This window comes from Cuculus canorus, chromosome 17, assembly GCF_017976375.1.
Source record: "Cuculus canorus isolate bCucCan1 chromosome 17, bCucCan1.pri, whole genome shotgun sequence".
NCBI lineage: Eukaryota > Metazoa > Chordata > Aves > Cuculiformes > Cuculidae > Cuculus > Cuculus canorus.
The window spans coordinates 3,933,286-3,957,273 of record NC_071417.1 but is presented as its reverse complement, the minus strand read 5'-3'; the positions used below and the strand labels follow the sequence as shown (position 1 = coordinate 3,957,273).

The window sequence follows — 23,988 nt, the reverse complement described above, 5'->3', positions numbered from 1 at the left end:
CCTCCTTTTCCTCTTTCAATTCTTTCACTGCAGCCTACTTATTTACTTAGTTAGGTCCTAGTCCATCCATTTAGAAGCCTGTGGTGAACAGTGTGCTATTTTAAAACATTCCTGAACTGACATTTGGAACCTATTTTCCAAAAAAACCTGATCAGCCAGGCTCTTCCTATCTTCCCTCACAGCTGAAAAGTGTCATCAGCTCTAGATGATTAAGAAAGTCTAAACCTGTTCAGCTAAATAATGGGATTTTTCGGGTATTCTAAATTGTTTTATCTACCTAATTATTAGAATATTTCGAAGCCATGCATAAAGCATTTCTCCACAGATATCTGGCTTACAGAATTTTTAACTGGAAGCTAATATATTCCCTCTATCAAAAGAGCCAAGAAGCTAGATAATACAATGAAGAAAATTCCCCCTACTCCATCATTATTAACACATATTGGAAAAACTTACGCTATATTCATTAAACTTGCCAACACATACAGGATCCTGCATATCCCAGTCTAAGCTCCCAGTCATAAAAAAATTGCAAAGTCCTAGGGTTTGGTCTGTTTCTCATGTTTAGGCAAAGGTTGAACATCTGCACGGTCTCCCATTTACACGCTGTGAATGGGAACTGTTGGTCTCCAAAAGCCTAAGAGACTGCAGATCACCAGAGCAAGATGCAGTCGATACAACAATTTCCTGGACATTTTTCTGGCAGCACAAGCTACCTCAGCTGTGTCATCTGTTTAGAGCTCAGAAACTCCTTAGGCACCAAGAAGTAAATACTGAATGCTTCAGTAAAACAGAAAATTGTTCATGCATCCAATTCTGTATCAGGCTTATATCTGTATAATATCTTATGTAAAATCTATACACATATGCTGCTAATATTCAAAAGCATGAGGTAAGTGAAATTCTTGCAAACCAAGACTTTGTGTTCTCTGACTCATCCCTTTGCCATTTCCAAATCACACAACCTGATGCCCCTATGTAGATATTCGCACAGGTCATCTCACTTCCATGAATGTTGCACTTCTGTGCAACAAACCCAATATATTCATGTTGGCACGCACTATGATATGCTGTCCCAAACAAAATTATTCCTCCGAAATGACCTGTTTTCTCTTGATTTCAGGCCATCGCTCTACAGTGTAGGGAGCAGCTTTGCTGGCCAGCTTTGAGTTGCACTGGTGACTGTGAGGCATAGCAAGTTACTACTGGGTTTCCAAAACATCGTGCTATGACAAATCTTCTACAACTCCTGTGAGCAACATTTCCTGAAATTAATCTATTTCTGAAAAATGCTAGAAATCTCTCTGGTCACAGTCCTTCCAAGACTGATACTGGAAAAAACCCATCCTCTGTAAGGCATCTGCTGCCTTTGTTGGGCCTGGAGGGTGAGCAACCTCGTCTTTGTTCCCTCCTTCGTCCTCCCCTCCACCATACCTTGGCCCTCAGAATATTGCCGCTATAGTGCTGAATCTGGCACTTATCTGAATGCTTGGAAGTAAGAACTGCTTTCTGCTTCTCCAGCATCTGTGTTAAAGATGGAAATGATGCTGGAGGACAGTATTACCACAAGAAAGTGCTCGAGTCAAAAGAAACTGGGATATATGAAAGACACAAACACAATAGGTGCTTTTGCTGAAACTCTGTTATAAGTTTACATTGTTCCTTCTAGCAGCTTTGATGTTTATTCTCTTCGTTGTAGCTCCTTTTTCTCTTAGCAATGCACATACCTATAGCTCGCCTGCCTCCCCCTTCCATTTACGCAGCAGAAGGCCTATTTAAACACGTCTCTGAACTACAGAGGTAATGTTCAAAATTGACTTTCCCCTCCTAGGTTTGAATTTGTCCACAAACAATTGCTTCAGCTGGTGGTGACTGACATTTTTCTTTCAGGTTTTACAGATTACTCCAACCTACAGACGGGTAAAGCAATTACTGTCTCCACAAAAGCCAGATCACGGGCACATTTTAGAAAGGGTATTTTAACATAGATTTTATTTTACATCGATAACTCAATGTCAGTTAGCATTTCTAGTTGCAGAGAAAAAAAACCACAAACTCTACAAGAACTATAGGCAAGCAAACCTATCCCTTAAATAAAATAAGCAAAGCAAGCAAGGACAAACCCACCACTTGATTTAAAGGCATCTTCAGTATCTGTTAGCTTGAGTAACGAATATTTAAAATGAAAATTCCTCAAAAAGAAGACAATCCTAAAAGCCAAACGCTTCAGAACTTTTAGGTATTAGATCCAAAGATCTGTAAAGAGATTTTTTTTGTTGTTGCTAAGCCTTTATAAAGCTTGCTGCACCGATGTCCACAGGACACTGTTGAGAAAGGAATGGGAAAACCACAATTAAATAAAGTAGGAAAATAAAGTTTCCCTGCATTACTTTGGCACAGCTGTCTTTTCTCCTTACATCAAGTGCACAATCACAGACAACCACTGAAATAGCTACACAATAATCTGCAAAACAGATCCTCAGACTGCCACCTCCACGGAGTGCAGCAATTTGCACAGACGAAGGATTTCCGCCCAGTATAGCTTGGACGGTACCAAATCCACTGGATCGTCCTCATTAGAAATGGGGAAGAATTCCCCTTTTCTCTTTGAATCGCATGAGGATGCTAAAGTTTTTACTTTATGATTTTTGCAGACATGAAAGATCTTTTGTTTGGAAAGCTGATAGCCAGGAATAAGTGGAATTTGATAAAGTAACAAGACAATTTATTAAAATATACCAAATCTTTACATTGCTGTTACAAGGATGTGTCAGATCTGTTTCTCTAAGAAAAGTAATACATTTAAGAATCTAAAAAGGCTCAGATTTGCCATTAAAAATGGGAAATTAATGTTACATTTCTCCATGATCAAAAATGCACGTAGAGATTGCTTGAAGCAATCATATGTGTGTGTTCATTCTGGATAACTGTTACCTCTTAAAAAAATGTGAATGCAGTGTTCTGAAAAGTCAAAATATTTCAATAATTTCAAACCAAAGATGTAATTTCAAATTTAAGATGTTACTATTCCCCATGAAATGGCTTTTTATTCCTCCATGCACTTAATCTTTATTTTTAAAAGTACCTTTTAAAAATAGAAATAATCCTTACCTGGATGGAATTTAATGTTTTACTAGAATATTAGTGGAAGAGACAAGTTCATTGACCCAAAGTTTTACAGGAACATTCCATGTGTGCAGTCACCGAGATCAAGATAAAAGGAGAGCAACAGCTAGATAGTTTTATGTGAAGATATACACGATTGGAAACTAATAAATATACAGGATCAGCATTCCAGACCAAGACCCAGCTCCTACACTTATCAGAGGAATGGGCATGCTCATCATAACCTCCAGACCGGGCAGAAGGATTCCTGACAGACAATTGGAAGACTGATAAAAGATCTCTACAACTTTTTGTCACTTCATATAGTGGCTGGAGCACATCAGAGCTAGAGAGAAAGTTTGCATGGGGTTTTGCACAAGCCTTGCTTTAGAAACAGACATCCAAAGCAGACGTGAACTCAGCATCGTGACAGCCTCTGAACTTGCTTAAGAGGCACGTTTCCCTGTCCCACAAAAGCAGAATGAAAGTGTTTTACTCTCAATGAAATAGGAGGCAGAGGGGCAGTGACCCGCGGTGAGGGCTGTCCCTGCTGCCAAGCTCAGAAGAGACATTGGTGTCAGATGTATAATCCCCTCCTCCTGATAAAACAATAAGAAATCCTTGCGCAGATCAAACAGCATTAGGGAGAACACATGCACAGCAAAACGCTCTGCGCGTTATCTCAAAACACAAATGTTTGATGCTCCTTTATCTATGTTAACACACCTTAAAGTCACGCTGTTCCTAGTACGATGCCCTCACCCAAACCCTTCTTCCTGTTGGCTTCCCTTTATCAGTCAGTTGGGGATTTAAGTACATCACAGTGACATCTCCCACTATTAGGTGAAAGTGTGATGGATGGCAGGAGCAGCACCTGCAAACAAGGCGGCTCACACCTTGTCAGTGCCAATCACACTTACCATCTGTCTTCCATTTATCTAGCACAGACCCGACAGCCTTCTTTCATATTGTTTCATTTCTTACCACATAGGAGCTTCTAATGTGTTCTCCACTGAGAACTGAGAAGTTCTACAGGGAGAAAATAAAACTCAAAGACATTTATTACACAAATTTAACTTGTAGTACCCAAATCTCCCCACTCCTAAAAAAAAAAAAATCCCAAAACAACAAAACAAAACAAAAAAAACCAAACAAAATCCATATTTCCCAGCTACAATCAAGTTAAGCTGATTGCTGCTAATGTTCTTCATCTCCCTAACTTAATGATTTATATTGAAAAAATAGATTTCCCTAACTAAATCTCCCAGTGCCTCCATAATGTAGCAGGAACAATAATTTTGAAGTATTGAGTCAGAAATCAGTGCAATCCCACACACTGTAGCTATGAAACTTAAAATATGCTCTTGATATCTGTGTCAGTCTAATTTCCACTTTTTCTGTTATAATGGAGGTTTTACAGTTGTATGATGTGGACAGACCTTTCTCGCAGGTGGTTAGAATATGCCTACTAAAAAATTCCTTAGAAATACCGAGGGCAGGTTCACCGTGTCCTTTACTCAGGGTATTCTATATTAAGACGGTTGGTTGGTACCATGTCAATCAGGTTCTCTTTCTGCCCTCCTGGGATAAAAACAGCACTTTAATGTTATGAAAATAATGTATGATTGCATCCAAACTAAAGGCTGACTTCCAGGATGGACTGAGTGACCCCAGTCCTGCTGTTTCTTCTGTCAGAAGACAATCGCCAGCAATAGTTGGTATATTTAGATGGATTAAATGGGGTCTATTGGAAGATGAAGTTTACACTGACCTCTGAGGACTAACCCATCAACAAGTACTACTCATTCCATATTCAGTGTAATAAATAGGCAAAAGCAGCACTTGGAATGATTTATACTGACCTGGCTTTACTATCCCGAAAGAAGATCCACCTACTCTTGTCCACTTCCATCTGAGCTGTCAAGCTGAAACCTCTTCCTGTTGCTAAAGGCTCTTCAATGCCTACAAGGCAAGTGGTCTACGCAAAAGGCATTGTACATAAACAAACACATGGATTCCTTTGGAACAGCACCAGGAAAGAGGCAGAAGAACAGTCCAAACACACAGATGTCATGGTTGGAGCACACAGTGGAATGATGCAGAAAAACCTCCACTGCCATCATTGGCCATAGCTTAGGATAAAGGATGTGGAACATGGACTATGTGTTGAAACACATATTATACTCTTCCCACTTGAAGCTCAGGGACAGTGGGGTAAGTGTAACTGTAGTCTACACACAAAGTTTGAGTTTCACTGCTTGCTTTTTCTGAACATGAAAAAAAATCCTAGGAAAATAAAGTTTCACTGTCAAAGAGCTCCCATTACTGTAATGTTTCTTTGTTAAGAAGTGCTTATGAAATAATCAGTAGCCAAACAGAACCCTTTCAGTAGGACAAGTGAGATAAAGCTACGCAGTGTTTTACTAGAGGGATAGAAGAGTGACCAAGCACCCAGTCTGACTCCTGGGATCTATCTGCACACAGCAGCACAGAGACTATCAAGCGTGCACAGCACAGTTACCCAGGGATTTGTTAGCAGAACATCAATGCACCGATCACACAGCTTATCGTTCATTGATGGTCCAACCAACCACACTTACTCCTTGCAGAGCAAAGACTGACTCCCAGCCTTTGTGAGGAGCAACCACCGTTGGTTGGACCACCTACAGTTGGGCAGCTGGCCTTGGAGTACGACTGCAACTCTTAGGTACTACTGCAATGTAATAAACCATAATAACAACAGCTGTAAAGACTGCTCAGGTGAGTAATGGTTTGCTTGATCCATCTTAGTTTTTTGATGCCTGCTCAGACAATGAGACATTGATTCTCAAGGCAGAGGATCTTAACTGGAATAGTTTTAACAGAAAGATCTATTTTTGTCTTGATATAATCTGCCAATGCAACAAGAGGTAATAGAGTGGCCTAGAAGTCTAAAAGTTTTTTAACTGCTTGTCTCCATACTTCTACTGACAAAATTGGAGCCATTAGCAAATCACTTAGAGATGCAGGAAAGCTATCTCTAAGTGAGATTTTAGAGATAAGGGAGATATCTAGAATATAGAGAAATTATATTTGCTTGACTACTTCATAAACAGGCTATGAAAGTTAATTCATCCTCATACAGCGCTGAACACAGCAGGGGAAAAAAAAGAAAAAAAAGTCAGTCTGAGAGCAAAGCCCTTAACCAGCCCTGAGCATCTGTGTGATCTCACCTCAGCACTGCTTTAGAAAGGCCATCACTGTACAAGCTTATACTAGGAAATAATATTTATTACGATGAAACAACAAAGACCCAAGAGTGTCATCATCTTCGGTGCCCATACACAACTGCCCCTTACTTCAGGGCGTCACTTCTCTAGTTTATGCCACTGAACACAATCTGACTGAAGTGTCATCCTGGGAGATCATCAAGAATGATTCACCTTGTTGAAGGCCACCTTTACAAAAAGGGCAAACCAAGCTACGAGGCCTGGAAACCTTGAGGATACAGTAAGCTCGGCGTTTAAAATCTCAAGGTACTGTTAAATAGTGTCAGCCGTTGTTGCCTTTCCTGAGCAGTCACATTGCCTCTGGTCTGTGTGTAAAAAGGCTCAGACAGCTCTATTGTTTATCTTCTTTTCCTTGTGAAGGATTAGCAGGTTCTAAGTTTTCAGATTTCCTTCACACTAGAATCTGTCTTTTTGGTCGTTCCTTACATTTCACAAAAAAACATTTTACCAAACTTTGGCTATGGAGAGAGGCAGGAAGAGGGAAGAAAGATCCGATCTCCTGAAGTTCCCTTAAATGCACTATTTTATGCCTTCTACAATTCAGAATCATATTCCTCCGCTAACATGAGATATATGAATTCCAGAAATTCTAATAATCAGATATAGACTTCCTGATCTGCTAAGGTCACGTTGCCAAAAGAGACTGCCTTTTGCCTATGGTACCATCTCTTGGTGAAGATATTATAGTAAAGGCTCCAGAAGAAGTTACGAGGCAGGAAAAACGATGCAACCTGGGGAGCTAATGCTTGCTAAGGGGCTGTGCGTTTCCAGTTCAGTAGCCTTTTATATTTCTGCTGGAAAAGGTCATGACGAGGTAACCAACTCAGTGATCTGGGGTGGGTTTTAAAACTGAAGAAATAACCACCAATGGAAAAATTTATATTCTCTATACTATTCTTTGCAAGGACAAAGTACCCAGGAAAAACATTAAGTTCATTTTTACAACAAGACGGAGCAATGGAGCAGCTGAAATTTAGAGGCTGTAATTCCATAGAATTAGAGGGATTTTTAATTAAAGTTCCTTTTCTCTCCTTAGTTTTAAATTGGCCAAAGTAGGCCACAAGATCAGTTAAAAGAAGAAGAAGGAAAAAAAGTCATTTGCGTATGTAAAGGAGAAGAGAAGATTTTAGGAGCTGTTTAAATCAGAATGTGGAAGGGGATGTTTAAGTGACAAAACACACCGAAGCCATAGAAGGAGGAAGTGAAAAACGCACATTAAGATTCTTTTAAATCTGGCGGAAGAGGTACGAATTCAGGGTTGGGATACCATGAAATAGCCGCATAATTTAAAACACAGAGAAAAGCTCATCTCGTTACAGAGTTTTATGTGCCTGATAACCTTCCTGATCACCACTTATTGCCCAATTGTTTCTACTACTAAAATATGATCTAGTTCAGCACCAAGAATAAAATTTGATTTAGCTCAGCACTAGAAAAGCACACAAGCAATTTGATAAATGTCAATCTTGCTCATATTTTCTTGCTGTATAAATTGAGTGCTAATGATCTTGACTCTGCAACCCTCGTGTATTTACGTAGCCTTTCTCATGTTTGCTGAATTATTACTGATCGATTGTTAAATAAAGTGACAAATAAGAGTAGTTCATGGAACTTAAACTCTAGGGGCCTCTCAGGAAAAAATTTCCCAATTATCAGTGAGCATTGCTCGTTCGCTACCACAGCTTCATGCTAGTCACTGTATTCCCACAATTATAATAAGGAAAAAAAGACATTAAAGATACCATATACAGAACACAAACCCTCTCAACAGTTGATAAAAATGGTACCTACGTATCTCTGACCCTCAACTTTGGTTTACAAATGCAGAAATATCATAGATACAGTTTATACAAAACCTCACCTTTCTCATCATATCAGTTTTACAAGTTTTCAGTAAAACCTTTAGTCATTTCATAAGAATAACTGTATTTTATACTATTTACTACTTTTCTCTGGAAATCTTGTGATAGATTTTGACAGTGAAACCCAAAACTATATATATAGGTTAGGATAGCGTAGACTCACTTAACAGTAGAAAATCAGGACGCTTCTTTCCGCTGGTGAAGCTAAACTGGATTTCCTCCAAATGAAAAAAAAAAATCCAATAGCTACTCACTCAGCATCAACAGCTAAAGAAAACATTTACGGCCACAATGCTGTAAGCATGAAAGTATATGAGAAACAAAGGCAGGATTCTTTAACTGAAAACCCAATCCTAATCTTTTCCAATTAAGAGATTATTCTCCTTCACAATTTTTAATGTCATTTGACAAAAATATATACACCAAAAGGAAGATCCTATAAGATATTAAATAACTCAGGACTGTTCCAAATCATTGTTGATAGGATTTCCTCTCTCAAATAAATACAGAATTCAAGTCAATAAGCAAATCAATCATTACTGCAGAAGTGAGCTGCCAAATGACTTATGGGGTCTGGTGGATTGTAACTGTTCTTCGTATTCATTTAGTACCTCTTAACCGAAGATGTTGTATTAGTTCATTCATCATTTTACCAAGACAGACGTTACTAATTTCTTCTTAGCACATGAGCAACACAAAGACTAGGGCTTCGTTTTTCAAAATCTCTGACTGCGTGTACTTTTATCCCAATTTTCCTTTGGCTGCAGCTGTGATGCCCAAAGGTCCTCCTTTCTTTCACTCCACCATGCACCAGCGTGCTCACCACTGGCCCTTTTGGAGCATTAAGTTCTTTTTTAGATTAGCCTTTGACTTCCACATCACAATGAAAAGCCTATGACAGCACTAGAAGTAGTAAAAGCTCATCTCCCAGCTTCCAGCTACTTCTGTCAAACACAAGGTTTTCTTTCTTCTCTTGGAGTTTATTTTTCCACTCCAGCAGCATCTCTTGGATGCAATAGGTCACATATATAAAGGAAAAAGCAGAGCTAAGCAGACAGCACAAGTGAATAATTTTCTCTACTTAGATATTCATACAAAAATATTCCAATTTCTGGCACTAAAATGCTGGTGGAAAAGTCCTCTCTTCAACATACATTATTCCCATGCCCCTTTGCACTCCTTCCACCTCCTCCACTGCACAATACACATTCTCACTTCTTACCATCATGCCCCATGCTTGCAGGGAGGTCATCATGCACTCGAATATAAACTTAGCTGACTTCAGCAGGGAAAAAAAAAAAACACTTTCCCAGGAAAGAAAAAGAGTGAACACGACAGGTAGGTAGGAGAGCAAAAAAAGAACTGCTTGCAAAGTGTATATTTTGCATATGAATCTGCCTGCCATAGGAGAGCAAAACAGTAAGAGCGCTTTCACTCTGCAGGCACTTACATCAGCCCACTGGAAGCTCACTCCAAGCCTAACCCTGGAGCACCTTGGGATGCAGTAGTGGTAGGTGAATGCTCTCCCCACAGATGTCACTCAGAGCACATGACTGCCAGGAAGCTACATCCCTGTGTTACGCCAATGTGGGAGCAACTCCAGAGAGATCCTGTGAATGTACAGCGCATATGAAGCCTAAAAACGCTTTACTTTATTATTACATGGCCATACCCAAACTCTTGGAACCAACAAGCAGTTCTTACCAACCCTTTCTGAGGAGCTCAGCCCTTAAATGCACATTTCTACCACGAAACTCTTATTACTGGAGGACACGAGTGTAGGAATTACAATAAGGCAGTGCATGCTCTAGGTTATACTGGAGGGAGAAGTGAAGCTATTGGATCCTCAGTGAAAAGTCTAATTATTCCCATGCTACTGCTGCAGATACTTCTGGCAAAGTGGATGCATATGGGAAAAAAAACCCCAAATAACTCAAAAAAACAGAGTGGATTTGGGCTCCACCTGTTAATGAAAGGATACAGCTCTCCACTCCTATGCTAACCATTAGAGAAAAGGACATACAACAAGAGTAACACACACTACACCGCAGTGTAAAATAAAAACAGAATGGAGTTCTCTTAAATGGGAGCAGCACCAGATCCTGCATCCCTCCCTGTGCTCCAGGATGCCTCACGCTGCCCCACCTGACACTGGCACCCTACCCTGTACCATCAGTTTCTGGCGAAGTCCATATTACAATTTGAAAAGAGATGGATGCAACAAAATTGCACATTTCCCAATGTCCTGGTAAACTCTGGTATTCCAGATGTCGTTTCAGAATGAAGAAATGAAAAGGGTTTGGGAAACTAAAGGATCGCTCATCATGAGTTTCTGTCAGAACTTTGTTTACTTTTTTAAGGTTAATAACTGCATATAATGTAGCACACAGGATTCACTTAAGTGTAATTACAACTTGAATAGCTGTAAAAAAAAAAAGGTACAACTTTTTTCATTCATTCATGAATATATCTGTGCCTGATATTAAGTACCTAAGGCAGTTCCATCTCTATTGCTTCTTTGTTGATTCATCTCCAGAACCAGGAAAACAAATTGAAAAGGTTGCATACAGCAAGTATCAATACTGTCAACTTTAAAACAAAAAAAGGAAGCTTATATTTACTAGACTCAGCAAAAACATCCTAATAAAAAAGAACTATATCTACAGGTTAGATGCAGAAAACTCACATTCCTATGTTTAGAAAACTCTGGCATCCCTATGTATAGTAATTGTAATGTATGTAACACAACACAGTGTTAATAACCAGCAATAATTTGGGCTTGCAGCAAACGGGAATTGTAATTGCATAACACTAGAAACTTTGAAGCATTAATTACTGAAAGCATTCTGAAGGACTGAAAAGAAATAACACTTTGTTTTCCTTTCTCAGCACAAAAACTTCAGATAAAGATTTCCTTTCAATTCCAATTTCCACTATGCATATTTTGAAATCTGAAGAAATAATAAACCAAAATAGATCAGAATATTTTTCACAAACTTCAACAGAGTTTGACGGAAAGAACAGATAGTCTTCAGCCTTCTCTGCTCATCAGCATGCAGAAAGATGATGAAACAGTCTCTGGCACTGCATAGGCTCAATGTCCAGGGCTGGTCTGTGTTAATAGACTTTGAGGTTTGCCTTTGCTCGCAGAGGCACGGCTGTGGGCTCTCCAGCAGGTTTCTTTGGGCTGGGGTGCATGACACTATTTGTGCGTCCGCACAAACCCCTCCCCTGTGGTCAGTTGCAAAGAATACAATGAATAATTAATTCACATTCAAAAGGAGAGAAGATAATATGACAGAGGCATAGGGCATTCAATGACTTACTTTATAAAGGCATTTAATACTGCTTCACTGGGAAGACATAATTGTTCATTGCTTGTACGCATCACGTCACCTTCAAATAATTGTTGATATTAGCAGTGATAAAATGGCTTCAGAGAGGTTAAATGACTTGGCCAAGATGAAAGAGGAAGCAAGCGTGTGAATTAAGCTGAGAAATCAGTCAGTTTCTTAGGGCTCAGGGCTCCAGCCCAAGCTTAAGACCTGGCACTTACAGGACTAGTTCATTATTTAGCCATTATTTACATTTATCTCCTTACTTCTTTTCCGCTCTCTCTCACACCCATACAGAGTCAAGACAAATATTTTTAATTTCTCGAGTTCATTAAAAAACAAAACATAGACCTTGGTTCTCATGGTCCAACTCTTTCACAAAATTAAAAGCAGTCCATCAGTTTCACGTTCACTACTCTAAATCTTCCCCCGTGCAGAACAGCAGTACAAGGAAAAAAACTAATCCACATAAAGGATACCTTTCCCTGCATGTTTTAGCATTTAGTAGTTTCTAGAAGGTTCCCCTTGGAGACAATTTCCTATTAATATAGGAATAGAGCTTACTCAAAACATAATTGTTTTGAAACAAAAAATATTCAGTGATGATCATTGATGCTTGGTTGTTTCACATAGCTTTTTCTTGGTTTTTTTGACCTGTATATCCTATATTTTCCATCTGTCCAAGCCATGATTTCCAGTCCAGTGGAGCAAAAGCAATGGTAAAAGCATTTTGCCAGCAGCTCTTGGCCTCACTTTATGAATACAGTTCCAAGTCTTGCTGCCATTCAAGGTAGAACTTCTAAAAATAAGGGACTGATTCAAAATAAGGATTAATACAATTTTCTCATAAAAGAGTTGTTGGGGGAAGGGGCACTTTCCTTTATCAGAGAGGAGATCAGAGTGAGAAAAGACTAGACAGAATCAGCACACAGTGGCTTTATTGATATTTACCATATCGGAGCAGAAACTCTAAAGACCAACATCCATTAGAGTGCGCGGCAGCCACTAACACACAAGGTTTTGTCCCAAGAAGCAGTACTGCCACAACAATCAGAGGACGCAGCATGGAAGCAGTCACTATTCCCAGCTCTGCCGGGTTAGAGGAGGCAGCAGGTTAGCCAACTCGCTTAAAGTGACCCTTGAAGCTTTCTGATTATTATATACCAAATTTGTGTCTGCAAGAAATAATCTGGTCTTCGTTCCCTGACAAGAGCTGGTAGCGCTAGCCGTATTAGCCTCTTATTAATCAAATGCAACAGGTACCTACAGAATTAATTTATGGTCTTCATAAACTAAGGAGCTAAGCAAGGTTTTCTCTACGCTCCTGGGATTCCCTTCCAGACCATGGAACCCCAAAGCTGGAAACACCAGGAGTGTGTTAGAGCCAAGTCTCGCTCCAGAAGCGACTTGTGGAAAATCAGGTTGGTGAAACACATTACTTCCTCTATAGCCCTTCCAAGTTATTTGACCACATAGTGGGTTTCAATGTGCGATCCTCCGTTTACCCCATCTAGTTTATGTTGCACAACAGGCAAGGTTATTTTCATTTAGAAACACAAAAACTGGCCACAAGTTGGTGAGAATCCATACACTGTACAGGAAAAAGGGATCATCTGGAAAAAACAGAGGGACCTTCTGTGTAACAGCTGAGGCCAGAGACTGTTCTTCCGCTCCTCAAACTGCAGTTTTTTTCCCGTTACACTTCCCATTTCTTCCAAGTGGACAAGGTCTCCGATCCTTTCCTATGTATTACAATCAATCATTTTATTATCTAAATGAATGGGTTATTTCTGCTTAGTTTTTCTCCATCTCAGCTGACAGATTGGAAAACCTTTCACATCCGTTCATAGCCTCATATTTACATGTCCTAAAAGGATCTAATTTATTTCAGTCTATCTTGACCCAAAGTTTATACCTCCACAAACCAAGAGAATTTAAAGCTTGAGAGACTTAAAGCTCAATCAGGTCACAGAAAAGATCTCTGATGGCTTTTACACAATGCCAGCTGGAAAGTTTGTTACGAGATCGGAACTGGAAAGCATATCGCAAATGCAGTCTTCAGTTATCCATGTCAAGAGAACCTACATAATGTAATCACAGAACAGTTTGGGTTGGAATGGACCTTAAAAGATCATTTAGTTATGGATAATGGATGTGCTAGACTGACATGCAAGATTTCCAGTCACGAACAACGGCCTTGTTTCAGCCAAAGGCTACTTCAGTATCTAATCACAGCGACATTCACTCCTAAAGAGAGGGCCATGAAAGAAGCGCAAACGTCTCGTGAGACACTGAGCTAAGAGGAGATGCCAACATAAAAAAGAACTTAAGCCAAAGCATTTAATCAAGCTTAATTTTTGCTCTTACCTGGTAGTAGCTTTTACCATTACAACAGAAGATTACACACAAACTAGTGCTCACTGAAAACTGGATCAGCTATGTACGTGTCATGGTGGGATGAATGCAAAACATAGGTATCACAATTCTGACTAAGAAAACAACCAAACAAAAGCTTAGACATGCTGTAGCGTGATCAAAGACAGACAGGCAATCTTGCTTTAGAAGCACAGTAGAACAGATATTTTAACTACTCTGATATCGCAGCAGATTATTCTGAAAGCCAGTTACCGTTAGGAAAGCAGGTCAAGAGAAATCAAAACTCATGAAAGTGACATGAGTAACACCAAGCTGTTACAGAACTTTATGTTTTTAAAAAGCAAAAGCAAATTGATGTTTTTGAAGAAGAAAAGGCCACATTTTTCATTTTGAACCGGTATTTGCTATCTATTTTTAGCTTTTTTTTTTTTTGTTCTATGATACCTTAGATCTCAAAATAAAAAGATAAAATTCAAACGCATCATTTCCTTTCTGTTCCAGAAAACTAACTTTAGAAGCATTCATTTAAGAATTTGTCTTCAGTCTTCATCCTAATTTAAATAAACCAATATTTCTGAAAATTTTATAAACCTACATAATATAATTACCATGGTTATAACCAGTTCTACTTTCAATTGATTGACAGAAATATACATGCTTTGAAGTCAAATATATCAGGCCCTGCATTTACAGAGTAAAAACAATGAAAGATTTTTTGCCTCAGTTCTCTCTTAGTGAGAAATGGTTTCTAATGTTTGTATTTAAACCAATTTTCATATGCATGTCTGAGGTAATGTCCCTTTTAAAGTTATCAGTATAGACAAAGGCAGAAAAGCATCCCTGAAGTCGTACTATGAGGAACTCGGGTTGTCTGTCTCGAAATTAGTCACTCAAGAAGCAACTTTAATCTCAGGCAGGTTGACTCAGAAAATTAAAATCTGATATAGTAAGGAGAGCAGGTAGCCCACTGGTGTTTGTCCTCTAGCAGATAACGAGGAAAGTCAAATCTGACACTCTTTTACTCCAGTATGAGGGACACATCCAAGCTGAACAACGTTCCATTTACAGCTTTGTGCCATTTTAATAACTGGGTCCTGAAACATATCCTAGGTGATTTCAACTAGAGAATTTCTGGAGTTTGAGATGTATAACCACCAGAGAATGGAGAATCTATTTTGTCTCAAGTCAAAATAGGATACGATTTCTTAGATTAAGGCATCAAGCATCCCCAGCGCTCAACACAGCTGTTTATCATGGCGCATATGATGCGCCTCCCCCTTGGATTTATGTTTTGGGAGCTTTTGCAAGCTTTGGCATCAATGGTCATTTCTAGGACAAATATTCCAGTTCTAAAAGAGCTGACATGAGCCATTGATAAGGGATAAAAGAACGATATCAGCTCTACACACACCAATCTTGTGTGTATCAGCACACAACCCTCCTTTATGGTGCTGGAACACAGAATGACAAACTTGAAAAGACAAGACAACTGGATAGTCTCACTTGCATGCCACGCACATCTACTCTTTAACATCATGCAGCCTCATAGTCTTTGCTGTTCTTGCTTTTATTATATTGCTGGCTGTAGTAAGCTTTCCACGTTAGTACCCGAATGCTTGGAAAGCAAAGTAAATCACTGCTGCACTTGACGTTACATTCATAAAACAACCACCGGCAGCCTCACATATTTTTCATTTTCAGAGATGGTTTTGTTATATCAATAATACGTAGGAACCCTAAACATCCTATGAAACAGAACCAGGCTTACAACAAGTTAAGGAGAGATGTTTAAGCATATTAATCCTACTTAGATGCCTAATTCTTGCTCACTTCCTATAAATACTTTTGCAGATTTGAGCTTTACTAATCTTAATAGGAGTTCAATGAAAGATTAGGAGCAGTGGCACATTTAAAAGCTCCTGAGCCGGAGTTCATCTCGTGCGACTGAACAGTTGGAGAAATGTTGAGTCAACCAACTGCAATACAAGTTCTGTAAAGCAGCAACTGAGGGTTTGTTACGCAGTTTACATATGAGGAAATGACTTCCCATAAGAAGAGCGGTGTAACAAAAAAATAAGGTACCAAAGAAACACAAACTAGCCTTACCTCAGTGTGAACTGATCTTCTGTTGAGTTTTTAGCAACAGATACAAGGAAAGTCAAAATGTCACCTTGCTTGACAGTCTTTGGCACGTACTGGATGGCAATGTTATTATCCAATCTCATTTCATTTAAAGAAGGACTAGCATGTGTCTGGTAAAGGAAAACACTTCCAATCCTCTGCAAAGGAGGTCCCGACTCATCAATGTCATTGCGCCCTGGTCGGATTCCATTACTTTTCCTTACATCCTCCTTGGTGCATTCCCCTTTCTCATCTCCTGGTTGTATGGCATAGTAAAGCTCCACAGGGCTCCCTTCAGACTGATCCATTTGTTTCTTACGGCCAGCAACAACCGTGGGGGGGTTAAACCAGCTTGGCAGGAGCTCCAGCTCTGCCACACACAATCCCAGATCCCCTTGCAATCTGCAGCTGCCTCTGACTTCCCGCGTCTCTCGGAAGGCAAACACCCGCAGGCAGGGCAGTCGCTCCGTGGTGCTGTAGTCATCCCAGTCCCTGCCCACAATGTAGAACAGGACCTGGACTTTGGGCTTGCTTGGGTAAATTTTGTCACTCATTATGAAGGCCTTAAGTTTCCAATTAAAGGAGAACTTGTTAGTGGATCCAAATGGATTTGAAGACAACATCAAGTCCTGGGGCACTACTTGTTCAATGGAAAAAGGTCCGTAGCTGGCATTTAACACCGGTGGCCTCTTGGATTTGTAGATCAAAAAGGATTCCACTCGGGACTGCAAGCTAGAATTCCTCATAATATCCTGGTTGGCTTCCTTAAGAAAGAAGGAAACATCTGCATTGTGGATACGATAGGTCACAGGCAAGTAAGTTGGCAGTAAAGAAAATCTCTGTATGCTCTCCAGGATCCCCCGACTTTCAGTCACTGTTGAAAGGAAAGGAAAGTTGAAAAGATCAGATCTTCAAGTCATACTGTGATATAACCTCGCTGACTTTATTGAGGGGATTTACAGACTTGAACGTGATACCAGTGGCATAGCAAGTGTCATCATGCAGAAGTCATCTAGATAGATGAAGATTTACCCGGTTAGCTTGGAAAACAATGTTATGTTCTACATGGTAGCTAGATTAAAAGAAGTAGCTTGTGTAGGTTTGCCCATGCCAAAGGTCACATCATCAATTGTAATACACATCTATTATAGGAGAGCAAAATTACTCACTTGGCTTCTGCAATATAAGATCACTGTGCAGGCACATTTAAAAGAAATTTGATCACTAAAGCAAGCTGCACCCGTAGAGGAAACCAATGCAAGGATTTTACATTATATGCTGCACGTGGACCACTTGAAGTTCACTTCAACCTTCTTTTCAGCACTCTCGAGCAACACATGGACTTTAAGTGTTTTTCTGCACAAGGCTGAATTTTCCTTTAAAAATAGTTAGCACAACAATCATTTACACAAAAGCTCCTTTACAACAGTCTAGTACACTAGAGGTTTACAAAACAAGCTTTATTTGCATCCAGGTTATAGGCCCTTCTCTTTTACTTCATATATGAAAAGAGGTTTTTGGGTTTCTTTTTTCTGTAAAAAAGGTGTCACAATTCACGCCGCTGTTGCTGCCTAACCCTACATTGTTCCTTAGCACAACTGAATTATCTGTAGGCAGAACATCACTGCACACTGAAAGAACATTTTCAATGACACTGAGCCTCTCTTACTGCAAGATATCTATTTTAGCTGTGCCATCAAGCAATTACCTGAGGCAGGCTATCATATTATAGAATAAGCTTTCCATCCTTTCTAGGAACTGTCAGTCCCAAAGACACACTGTTAAAAAATACAGATGCAAATACAACATGACCTTTCCTGCTCGAACATCGGACCTTCGTCTTCACAGCCTAATTGTGAAATAAATTGCTTTTTTTTTTTCCCCCCATAACAAATCCAAATCCTTACCCCTACTGAGAAAAGTGACAAAGGGTTATCACCAATGGTTATTCAAAGACAACCCAGTTTCTCAAGCTCTAGTCCACAAATGCTTTATTAGTACTTATTTTTTGTGCTAGGCATCTGACCTAAATATTTATTTTTCTCATCAAGTACCATGGTGGCCTAAACTGGTCTTGGTTACTCCTAACCACCGCTCTACTATTTATCTACTCTAAATCACCGCAAATCCTAGAACAGGATAGAAGAGACTTGTTATCTGTAAATCCTACAGGAAGATACCGTTCCTAAAACCCACTGCTTTCAGACCACAGGCATTGACTAAAAATGATCTGGAAATGCCTCACACAGCAACAATCACCTTATCTACCTACGGGCGTTATAATCCAAAAGGCAAAGTCACCTTTGCAGGAGGCTCCACTGATGCTACCCATAACCAGCGTGTCAATCAAAGCACATCCACAGCAAAAGGGGACCTCCCTCTGCTATAGGCTTTGTCCAATCTCTGACAAGTAGTTTTTCCTGCACTGCTGTTCTATGTCCAACAAATAAGGGTATTGCTATATATTTCATCTCACTCTTTGCCTGTGTAGACTGCAAAAGCAACAGACTTATCCTACTATTTACGTAAGAGCATCACCTACAATGGCAAGGCTGTGATCTCAGTTAAGGTCTCTAGGGACTCCTGTAATGCAGACTAATAACTGGGAAACGGGAGGAAAGAATATTCTGTACATAAAAGAAAAAAAAACACAGAAGGATACTTAAAATAAATAAATAAACAGAACACCGAAACACAAACAAGCAAAAGTGTGGGCATCGTTCAGCTCTAAGACAGAGGAATGAGTCTCAGATTGAAAGAGGTCAGGAAGAAAGGATTGAGGAGAAAGGTTTCACAGTTCTGGAAATCTTTATCTCCGTCTTGAAAACCTGAAATTCCACTCCCAATAAAAAATTAAAATAAATTAAAATTTGCTTTTAAATGTTTAATTAATGTCAACTCTGAAATCTGGAATTAGAAACAAACTCCATCTGAAGGATTGGGAAAATCGCCCTGGCACAAACCATCATATGAGAGTGTAAATCGCAGCAGCCATAAAAGGCTGAAATGCCATCATCCCTAGAGATGGGAAGTCTAGATCTTGTTTGAACTTAAAGAAAGTCACATCCAAGACTTCTCTGATTGTTTTCATCATGAGTAAAGCGCAGAGATTATTTGCATGCAAAGACACCCTTTGTTTTAGCCTTGGTCTTTTCAGCATTCAGGTCCCACTCCCTCTCCAGATACTCATTGAGAGCAGATGAGGTTTTTAAAGACCTTTTTCTAGATAATCCCCCAACAAAGATTTCTAACAACTCTAAATGGCTTTGCTGGTACTTAGAGTTGCAGGGATGCATCTCTCCTCTCCAGCCCTAAGGCGAAATCTGTTCTGCTGTTGTATTCCTCAGATCACTCAGCCCATTACATCGTTCCTCCATCTAATGTCCCATTTATAAATTCCACACTCATTTTGTACTCCTCCCAACAGCTTGGCATAGCACCATTAAACACAGCCAGGCATCAAGGAGGCAACACAGAGAGAGGAAAAAAGCTCAGGGTATTCAATTTTTTATTTCCCTTATTTTGATTGCAGCTCCCTCCCTTACATTCCACAGGGAGAAGTACATTATTTTTATATTAAAACTAACAGAGTGTTTCACCTCATAATTTTTTAATCATTTCTTTTAGTGCTTAATTATCTAAGGGATTAAAAATCTTCCCTCTGTATTCCTCGTCTCCGCAGGACAATGTTCCTCAGAGTTTGTAAATCAATGACTCTTTGGAATAGGAGAGCAACACAAATTAGAAAAAAAACCAAAAAACAACACAACAAAACAACCCAGAAGGTGAACTGCCTATTAAAAAAAGGAAACAATCTCACCAGACAGAGCAGGGATCACTGGTTTTTAAACTTTTGGGCAATGGCAAACTAGTCTGCTCGCTCTTGAACTTCCACTACCACAAAGCTGTGGACGTGCACAGAATACGAATTGGCTTGTGCTGGAAGCTGACAGCAGCTTTCCAAACAGCCAAAGGCCAAAAATTCAAACAATTTTACACTTTTATCTGGGGAGAGTTATAATCAGCACAAACAGAAAAAAAAATGTTTCAAAAACTACACTGAGCTCTGCAGTACCATCTGGATTTTGACCGTGAAAGTTTATTAAGGACTCTGAAGGATAGAAAATTAAAAACAAAACCAGCTATCAGCATCCTTAATTGCAACCATGTCTATTTTTGTAGAAATTATACATGTTTTTACAAAGGCAGAATTGCAGAAGATTACAAATTTTTGTCTTAATGGTTGGCACCCAACATAAAAGCGGAGTTTTAAAGAGTTAAGTCATACCATCTACCCTTAGTATTACATTAGAACTATACCATCATAGTCCAAATTCCACGGGAATGACCCAGCCGAATAAATAAAAATTGCACAGTGAATCTCTCAGTTTGAATATGTCAAAATAAAGGATAGGAAACTGAAGTGCTGTTAAGGAAACAACACCAAGACAAAAATATACAGTGAAATTTGGGAATTGCAATTTATCTTTACTGTACCACTACACCTGAAGGCTTGAATATTTGGGAATTTGGCAGCAGAATAACCAAGTGCAAGAGTACATTAACCAGTCTCACTAGTTGCCTGTGTGGATGTACGACACAGTTTGACACACTCTGGGTCGACATCAAAACCAACGGCACCAGATTAAAACAAACTTTGTGTTTTACCTAACCATAGAAGGATAGAGTCCTGTGATCCCTGGAGGTCTGCTCAAATTTGATTTGATTACTTGTGGCAAGCTATAGGATTGGTATATCTTAAGCTGAGCTACTGCTGAGGAGAAAACAAGGTTCTTCCAGAGCACCACAGCAAGAGATGCCTCACAGCGCATCTGAATCTGAAAGGGCTGACCCTCAATTGGAGTAAGTGGCTTTGCTGCAAGGTCTGGTGAAGACAATCTTCTGCAACTGCAGAGTGGTGTTAGAGCATTCTGGATTTGGGAGATGATCCCCAACAGTTTGAAGCAAACCAATAAAATCTAATTTTGATGCTGTGCTTATGCCAGGAGCTATTATTTCTCAATCCTTTCTAACTATGTCTGTATTTGACCTCTCATGCTGTGAATGGCTTGTTGAGGATTTCAATCAGTAACCAACTGGGAAGAGATGCTGTAGTAATCTGGTTTTCTTCCTTCTCTCTGTAGTAAATCCCCACTGACTGACGCTGTTTGAAAAACACTTGTTGTTGGTGGAAGAAGCAAATTCTTTGCAGGTGAGTGAATTTGAAAAAAAATCAAGAAAAAGGCAGCATAATCAGTCTCCTCCTGCATAGCCAAGGCCTCTGCTGATGACATATCCCCAAACATGACACCGTCAACGTGCTGCATTTGCCTTCCAAAAGGTCATGCTGCTTCCTTCACCATGATATTAATTTTGTACTGCAATCTGGCTAAAAATCTTAAATCTTTATTTCCTCATTTATCAGCAGCTCTCAGTCAATGGCAAAACCACTATTCATAGTTCTGTTTTAATGCAGTTATTGACCACAGTTTCAGAAAACTGAAGAGTTCTGCTAGACCACTCACTTCGTTCTATATTGCCAGATCCTTGTGACTTCATTGCCTTAACAGTTCCTTTATTTTCAAAACTGTTCAATCCACGATCATCCGGCATTCATGAGAAATAAAACATGCTTCCAATCACTATTATGCTACTGCATAAAAAAAAATAATAAATAGCCTTTTTCTCGTAGCTTCTTAGGAAAATTGCCTTACCAGCTGCAAGCTCAGACTGGTAATGCAAATAGGTGAAGTTTGTTGCTGTGTCTTGGGGATAGAGAAGAGTTGTTCTTTTCAGTCCAGGCAGAAAATTTACCTTTTTAGTTAGTTTCAGCTGTTCTCCTTGAATCTTCTGAACACTTTGGCTCTCCTAAGTTTATTATGCATTGGAATTTTATTTTTTTTAGCCAAAAATCTCTAGAATAAAGAAAATCTGGTAGTGTAATCTGTTTTCACATCTGAAAACTAACATCACAAGGATGTCTGTTCCAACAAAACTTCATGCTCACTTTTGGGAAATTAAGACATTTCAGTCTTAAGCTATTTAAGTTGCTGAATCTGCTAATGCTCAAAAGTGTGGCAGTTTAAAGCTCAGCTATAGCCACAGTGAAAACCATCCCCAGGTGTATCCCAGTTCTTATCAGAGAGACTATCTACTCCGCCAGTGTGTGCCACTTATGACGGACAGAGTCAATTAAGACTGTGTTACATGAATATGAGTAGGATCATGCCCAGCTTATAGGATTTGTTGGTTGCTCGTCTTGTTCCTTCCTTATGTTCAAGTATCCTTCTGTGCAGCCCTTGCGCTTGAATAGACAGCATTGGAGCTTTCCAAGTTCCTTCTTTTGCCAGTATTGTGGCAGCTTCAATTTGCTTAAAACAAGTAGCACTGCATTTTCAAGCTTTAGATTAAGTGCTTTGCTTTATTGAGAACAGCTTTATGACACAGTGACAAACTGATGGGAGGTTTTGATGGCAGGCAGGAAGGCAGGCAATTCCGGCTTTGTGGCAGTTGCTCATTTTGCTCGTTTAAAAGCAATGAAGTTGTTCACTGGTTACGCTTCGCGGTGGGGCTCAACAGAAGTTCAGAAGGAGCGAGCGCTGTAGATACAGAACAGCTCAGGGCAATAGGCTGTCAAGAACATCCATAGCTCAGATGCATTGGAGGGCAACAAATAAAATGCACAGGAAGAAACACACTGCATCACATGATCAAAACCCTGCAAACTCACCCAGGATCTTACTGCAGTTGATTTTCTTTGAGATCTGTCTCAGACAGCTGCACACCTCATCTGTGCAGTAAGACAGAGTCAGGAAGCTATTTTCATGACTTGATGCCATAAATGCATGAATATCCCACAGATACCCACACTGAAAATTGGATGCTGGAGTTATTCCCTGACAAGAAATTAAATCAAAAGCAGTAAGATTAATGTTCTGTTAGGTTACGCTACGTTACATGCATCCAAAAGTGAACAGCCTGGTATCCACCTTTACAGGGCAGCTTTCCTCCCTAGTTAGCATCTCACTTCAGCATTGATTCTGGGAATTTAATTACATTATTAAATCTTTATTACTTCTGTGACCAGAAGCCTTAACTGAAATCAGACTTTATCAGAAGGAACAGTATTTGCCTGAAAGAATCTACAATTCAAGTTAATGGACAAGGTTTTAAGAACGAGAAATTGATGCCAAAAGAGTGATGGGATTTACCAAAAGTTATAAAGCCAGCGTGCATTCAGGACTGGAAACTAGTCACAAACCCCTAATTCCTCTCTGTAGTCACTATTTGATATGAACATTTCAAAAAGATTTTCAAAAGTGATATTTTGATAAAACCTGAAAATGTAAAGGGGGGGTGGAGGGGTGAGGACTCTTCACACAAACAGCACAACAGCTAAGTTTTCTTATCCTGAATGTGACCTATTTCTTACAACTAATTATTTCCTTATGAAAATGTAATTGTACATAAACATTCAGTGATTACATTATTCTCTCCACAGCTGTCTAAGGCTGAAATAACAGCTTACTCATTACTATCCCTATTCAAACTGGAGCGCTGATTTTCCATCATTCTTCACCTGCTTGGAAGAGCAACTAGTATGGAAATAAAAGAATCCAGGCTTTCTGGCAGCAGGAACCCTAATCTTTCCTCCTAGTGTTGTCATACTGTTAGAGAATAGTTTCCATTAAAAAAATCACGCTTTCAATAACAAACATCACGATTCTAAAGGTTAAGTACCAACACAAGAGCATTAAGGTAAAAACAATGTGTCATAAATAGGAAAACAAAAATAGAAACCTGTAACCAAAGAGTCATGCATTTATCTGTGGCAAACTAAAAAGAAAATATAGCTTCAAAGCCAAAAGTCACCAATTTCCTTTCAAGTCCTTTCCTTTCTAGTATGTCAGGCTGCTCAAC

General features: G+C 39.4%; 1 protein-coding gene across 3 annotated transcripts in view; it reads right to left on the bottom strand.

Annotated features, from left to right (window-relative positions):
* The window catches only part of TMEM132D (transmembrane protein 132D), a 263,778-nt gene that overhangs the window by 183,846 nt on the left and 55,944 nt on the right, over positions 1 to 23,988 (bottom strand). For 2 of the 3 annotated variants that reach the window (XM_054082875.1, XM_009555725.2), the window contains exon 2: positions 16,054 to 16,942. The exons of the other annotated variant lie outside the window; for it this stretch is intronic. In XM_054082875.1, coding sequence (XP_053938850.1) covers positions 16,054 to 16,942 — 889 coding nt within the window. The remainder of the gene's footprint in view (positions 1 to 16,053; positions 16,943 to 23,988) is intronic. 3 annotated transcript variants of the gene reach the window in all.